Source organism: Tigriopus californicus, chromosome 8 (genome assembly GCF_007210705.1).
Source record: "Tigriopus californicus strain San Diego chromosome 8, Tcal_SD_v2.1, whole genome shotgun sequence".
Classification (NCBI taxonomy): domain Eukaryota; kingdom Metazoa; phylum Arthropoda; class Copepoda; order Harpacticoida; family Harpacticidae; genus Tigriopus; species Tigriopus californicus.
The window spans coordinates 1248648-1254963 of record NC_081447.1 but is presented as its reverse complement, the minus strand read 5'-3'; the positions used below and the strand labels follow the sequence as shown (position 1 = coordinate 1254963).

Here is a 6316-nt window from a genome sequence, read left to right as displayed (position 1 = left end):
GAAGTTATAATTTTCCATCGTTTTTATACTTTGTGTTTTTTTTTTTGTCATTGGATAAGTGCTAGATCCTTAGTTAACCACTCTCATGAAAACAAGTTAGCTCAATGATTTGGGCCACTTCAAAACAAGTTAGCCTTAACCATTTTACAAGTATTTTTCAAATTTAAGGATGATTTGTTCTATCACACAAACTAAAAGAAGGGACAGAAAGTGGCGTCGTAAATATCTAAACATGTGTTTTAGAATCTAGTTTCGACTTTTTAGAATTGAACATGAAAATGTACCTTGAAACAAACCTCTTTCTCTTGGACTTCAGACTTCAAATTGTGCCCCTAAATTCGTCTTTATTCATGATTTATAATAAAACTTTTTTCACCAACCGGGGAGGAAAAGAGGTACATTATGAATATATTTACTTTTATTTTTACGCCATGACATGACCAAGAGTCGCAGTAAAGATTAAAAGAATAAAATTGACCCAGAAATAGGCTTTTTTCTTTTTCTTTTGATACCCTTTAATTCAAATTTATCAATCCCTATCATTTCACTCACAAGACGAACTTTCAAGGGTGCGTAACACACGTAATCGGTACTCATGACTTTAACCGTCTGTCACAAAATTTGTTTAGCTTGTGCAGAGAGTGAGTGACCAGCAGTAAGAGTATTGATCAAGAAGGGGTAGTATTTCTAAGCTATTTGACAGAAAACAACAATAATGCATGTGGCTCTTCTTTCTCTTTTATATTTTGCTGAACTTTAAGTCTCGTTTTTCTTATCATAGGAGTGGACAACCCTTTTTCTTGCTCCTCTCTACTCTTTTCTTGAATGAAGAGAAGTCCTGTTTTTCTAAAAAAAATTATTATAAAATAATAACATATTATAAAATTGAAATTGCAATTGGAAACATGATCTTTTTTGCAAGTATTGAATATCAATGTTCTATATTAGGGCTGGTTAGTTTTTCAACAAGCCTTATGGTATTGTTCCTCAGCTTTGTAATTATAATGGCAATGCCAAGTTTAAAAACTACGATTGTCATTCATACGATCAATCCATAGGGCAGCTATATCTTGTTCATGGACGAAAACATCCAGTACAGTAAAAATCGGATATAAGAGCATCGGATCAAAGAGCAAATCGGATATAAGAGCAGGATTATGAATCCCCGAATCAAATCGTATGGTAAAGTATAGTACATTAGCATCGCATACAAGAGCACAAAATTTTGGGCCACATCGGATATAAGAGCAGAATTGAAGGCGGCAAAATGTATTTCTTTTATTATTTTCCGCGCTCCACAATGAAGTTTTCGATGGAAACTGATTAAGCCATTTTATAAAAGCAAGTTATCAGACGCTTTCTCATACAAACAAACAGTCATACATAATGGCTTCTGCCAAGGGAACCACTTTTTCCATCAAGGAAAAGCAAAAGCTCCTTGCCGATTTTGACAAGCTGTCTAAGATAAGCCTGCTGACCGAAGCTGCCACATAGTTTTGGTGATGATCACACATGATTTGGTCACATGATTCTGTGACAAATTAACTACGTATTTGGTGCGTAAACATAAAGCCAACATACTGCCTTCCTTGCATTTCGTTTCATTTTTTTCGATTTTTATGGCTGAATTTTGTTTGGACCGTAAAACTACATCACATTATAGCATAGAAATATGTTCTTTGTCATCTGTTTTGCCTCTGGAGCCCCGGCACTGGAGCATCGGATATAAGAGCAGAAATTCAGGGCCCCAAAGCTGCTCTTTTATCCGATTTTTACAGCATATGATTATTCAAAAACGTGAGGGGATAGGAAAGAACACCTTCACAACCATTTTTTACTTCCTATGATGGTCTGTGAATTAAAAAGAGTGACTCAACAGAACTAATTTCAACAGGCCAAGTGCATGGTAGGAAGTAGAATGTACAGATTAAGATCCATGCGAATTTTATGGGGATGGTTTGGTTCCATCCATTGTTAGGACGAATACTTTGACATTCATTAGCGAAATGGAAAGTTCCAAGAAACTAGTTTAATAAGTTCAAAAAAAAATAAGTAAAAAGTTAAGTTCAAGGTTTTAGCTTACGATTCTGAAACACAGTATGCAGGTAACTCCTCCGAAAAGCCGAGAATGAAAAAAAACTGAAATTCTTGGCTTGGTTTTCTTCATAGCAGTGTTACTGGTTTTGTTAGGTGAAGTCAAATTGTTGGTGTAATTATATTTTGGTCAACAATGCCCACGACTGCGATGGTCAAGACTCTTTTAAATACCTTCTATGCAGATGCATAGATGCATATGTACCTTCAGATGCAGCTGAAAAAGGAATCCAAAAAAAACAGCCTCGAGACATCAGTCTGCTCTGGAATAACTGGACAGTGGGATTTTAAATGAGGTGAAATCGACAGCATAGCCGATTGGACACCTGGTCGATTTTTCCAATTTTTCCAATTCTAGTGATGTGACGACTCGACTCGACCAACTCCGTGATTACCCGAAATTACTAGACCAAACAAGGGGACGGGCTTAAGGTTGTCCAAATCTTGAGTTGACGTCGGCCGACTGCTTTCTGGCTGATTTGATCGACCAAAGATGGTTATTCCCCTTTTCCAAATGCTGGGAAAATACTGGTTTGTGGGGGCGTCCAGTCATTAAGCAGACCGGATTGCCAGTATAACAAGTTCAAAGATATTTTTTCCATAATTGTGGCAGGATTAACAGAGCTTTCTCGTGTATTTTTACCCCTTGATGCCATAGATCTCCAATAAAAAAAAAAGAATCATCCCGCCCCCAAAACCGGCTATGGAACTCGAATCCTGACTTCTTCTCATGCCTAACTTGATTGTTGAGGTTGAGTGAGTGTCAAATTGACGGTGTTGACTTTTTGGGAATTGGGCGTTGTGATTGTTGACCAAACGGCCACTGTGTCTCTCTCTCTGTCTTCTCTGTCTTGTACCCGCCTCCGGTTGGCTCGCAGCCCGGTCATGGCGTCGGCCGCGGCCTCAATTCCGTGTCCTTTCGACGAAGCCTTGTTATCGCGCGTGCAATACACGTGTTCTTGCGGCGCGCCGCAAACCTTGTCCCGGCTCTATTTCTGCCGTCATTGTTGGGCGCCGCGCTGCGGCTACTGCGTCTCGCATGAGGTCGATTCCCACTACTGTCCGCATTGTCTGGAGAACATGCCCTCGGCCGAGGCCCGCTTGAAGAAGAACCGCTGCGGCAATTGCTTCGATTGCCCCGTGTGCGCCCACAACCTCTCGACCCGGGCCACGTCCACGCCCGTGCCGCGCCCCGACGATCCCAGCCAGTTGGTGGCCAAGAAGGTCTTCTACTTGGTGTGCGCCTTCTGTCACTGGACCTCGCGCGATATCGGCCTGCCCGACCAGGCCGTGGCCTCGGGTGCCTGGCCCGACCTCGAGCCCCATCAAGCGGCCCGATTGGCCCAGATTCAGGAGCACTATCGCGGGCTAGCCCAACGCGAGAAGCTCGAGAAGGAGAGTCGGCGATTTCTGGGCCGGAAATTGAGTTACATGCAATTGTCCGACAAGTACGGCGTGAGTTCGGCCGTGGCCCGGAAAAGAGCCGGCTTGCCGCCCGCGGCTCGCAGTCAGCTGGAGACGGCGAGCGGCGCGGAAGCGGGTCGAAACGCGGTCGAACTGGCGCCCAGTCCGGCCGTAGCGATTGAAGAAGTCGAGGTGTTACCCGAGGACTTGTTTACTCGACCCGTGGTCTTGTCCGATGTGATGGCCTTACCGGCCCGACTGAGCCTGTTGGAACAGCCGCCCGTGATGGCTCGAGACCTGTATTTGAAGCATAAGCATTTGATGATTAAGCGTTCCCAGCGTTGTCGCGAGTGCGAACACAATTTGTGCAAACCCGAATACAACCCGTCTTCCATCAAGTTCAAGATTCAATTGGCCGCTTTCTATCACGTGCCCGAAGTGGTGATCTATCGGGTGGATCCCGTCCGGAAACCCGGCACCACGGTCCGGTTCATTTTGAAGATCGTCAATCCCACCCAGCATCCGACCCAAGTCGAGTTTCTGTCCATGGGGCAATATCAAGCGGCACGCCAAAGTCTCGAGGGCGCGCCCGCCGGTCCACCCGAGATCAGCCCCGATAAAAAGCCTCTGGGGCTCATTCGTCACACCATGTTGGTGAAAGCCGGCGAAGCCCAGCAAATTGTGGCCAACGCCCAATGCCTGGTACCCGTTGGCCAAGTCCACCTGCCGCAGCGGGACGATGCGGCCGAGTATGATGACACGGGCCCCGATATCAAGAACGTGGTGGACGACGAAAAAATCGTGGCATGGCGGAAAGATAATCGAGTGGGCGTTCATTTTTCGGCCCGGATCGACTCCGACGTGACACCCAACACGCCCATTATGACCTCCATGGCCCTTAAATTTTTGTACACCAACACGATTTCGGCCTTGGAACAGAAAGAGGCGCAAACGGCCGAGATCATGATCCCGGTCCATCTTAATCTCGGTCCGGCCTCTTGATTGCCTTCTTGTGATGAACGATCTGTCATATTATAATGGTTTTGTTTTTTTTTGTATACTTGTTTCTGTATTATTAATAAATATCTCTCACCCGTCACATCGATATGGCATACTCTACCCACGTCCTTTAACCTCGGACCCCCATTTATTTCTAGTATGGCGTATCAAGTCGTCACCGAGTCGTTGGTCAATGTCTTCATCTCCTCCAATTGCACGTCTTTCACGAGCGAGAAGAAATTTGCCAAGGATCTGACCATCGCGGATCTGAAATCCAAATTGGAACTCATCACCGGGGCCTCGAGTATTTCCATGTCCATCACCGTATTTGACAGCAAGGACAACAAAGTCTGTGATCTTGACGATAATGCCGCCCTCTTGGGGTCCTACCACGTGGACACGGGCATGCGATTACACGTGGTCGACACGAGCAAAACCCGAGACGAATTTGAAAATCTGGCCAATGTGGAGAAGTTCGAAATGTCTAAAGAGGAGTACGCCAAACGTGATGATACCGTGCAAAGTTTCTTGAAGCGCAATCGTCTCGGAAAATACAACGAGGAGGAGCTCAAAAAAATGGAGGACGAGAAGAGCAAATTGGAGGCAGAGGAAAAGCAAATGGCCGAGGCAATGAAAGTCGACGACCGATGCGAGGTCAAGGCTCCTGGGGCCATGACTCGACGAGGGACGGTTCGATTCGTGGGACAAGTGCATTTCAAAACTGGTAAGGGGGATTGAGGATTTTTGATTCCGCATGGGGTTGCTTGCCATGTTAGCAGTTCGTTTTCAAGACGCTTTGGTTCCAGGCTATTGGGTCGGGGTCCAATATGACGAGCCCTTGGGGAAGAACGATGGGAGTGTAGATGGGAAACGATATTTCAAGTGTCCGGAAAAGTATGGTGGATTCGTCAAAGTGGCTTACGTTACGGTGGGGGATTTCCCCGAAGAAGATCTGGATGTCTCCGAGGATGAAATGTAATCTCAATGCTCCAACCGATTTGCTTTTACTTATTCAAATGTCTATGACGTATTGCCTGATTTTTTTTTTAAACCTTAAATGCACTCACTCGCTCACCCCCGCCTTACAGATCATGAAACAGTTTCGTGTTCATTTCTTGATATATTTTTTTTCCATGCCTGTTTGTTTCTGCTTTCTGCAAAATCTTGACTCTTGTTCTTTCATTATGCTTGACATTGAACAAAATGATCAATCAAAGCTTTCAATCACCGCATCTCAAATGGGGCAAGAGATCTTTCTTTACAAGAATTTGGTTTAACCGCAACCCGGTTGAATCTTGGTTCTCTCATTTTGCGTAGACCTTTTTAACTGTGCATTTACCGCATGTTTTCAAAAACTGGTAATTGAATCATACCAGATGAGCCAATATCACTTTGGATTGGACTCAATATGGGAGTGAAAGTAATTTTCTCATGTTTCGGAAACTGTGACCAGGAAACTGTCGCTTTAGATCTGATTCCAATCGACTGCACCAGTTAGTTCATTTTAGAGGGAAGACGGTAGGGGCACGGGTAATTTACCAATGTTTTCACCAAGGTTTCTTTAAGGCAATTACGCATGGTAGTTTAAAGATTGATTACATTAACAGATTGACAGGTACAAAATAGATAGATGGAATATAACCTTTCACTTCAATAGTACTGGGAACTATATCTCCTGCAGCGTTTAGAAAAAGACCGTCAAAAACCGAACCAAAACAAAGTTCAATTTTTTTTCCTTGATGCCTTCAAAGACACAAAACAAACACGTAGTTCAACCTTCTGCTAGAGTTGCCGTGATATTACCACCATTTGCTTGGTA

The 6316-nt window shown here is 44.3% G+C and overlaps 2 protein-coding genes across 3 annotated transcripts; both read left to right on the top strand.

Moving 5' to 3' along the window:
- Positions 1-2973: 2973 nt before the first annotated feature.
- Positions 2974-4655, top strand: LOC131885174 (dynactin subunit 4-like; the record flags this gene model as incomplete). Its single annotated transcript, XM_059233119.1, is given in 1 exon segment — positions 2974-4655. A coding segment is annotated over 1 exon segment (1521 nt). The 3' UTR covers positions 4501-4655.
- LOC131885179 (tubulin-folding cofactor B-like) lies at positions 4526-5571 on the top strand. Of its 2 annotated transcripts, none has more exons than XM_059233130.1 (2): positions 4526-5221; positions 5304-5571. In XM_059233130.1, the coding sequence occupies exons 1-2, from the start codon at positions 4657-4659 to the stop codon at positions 5474-5476; spliced, it is 738 nt and encodes a 245-aa protein (XP_059089113.1). In that variant the 5' UTR covers positions 4526-4656; the 3' UTR covers positions 5477-5571. The 2 variants fall into 2 exon arrangements, with proteins under 2 accessions (XP_059089113.1, XP_059089112.1); XM_059233129.1 differs by having other exon boundaries at positions 5289-5571.
- The last annotated feature ends 745 nt before the right edge of the window (positions 5572-6316 follow it).

Excerpts from the sequence above, each read along its gene's own strand:
- LOC131885179 (XM_059233129.1), top strand. The coding sequence starts at position 4,657 with ATGGCGTATCAAGTCGTCACCGAGTCGTTGGTCAATGTCTTCATCTCC. Across the intron at positions 5,222-5,288 it reads ACAAGTGCATTTCAAAACTG|ACGCTTTGGTTCCAGGCTAT; the intron begins GTAAGGGGGATT and ends TTCGTTTTCAAG.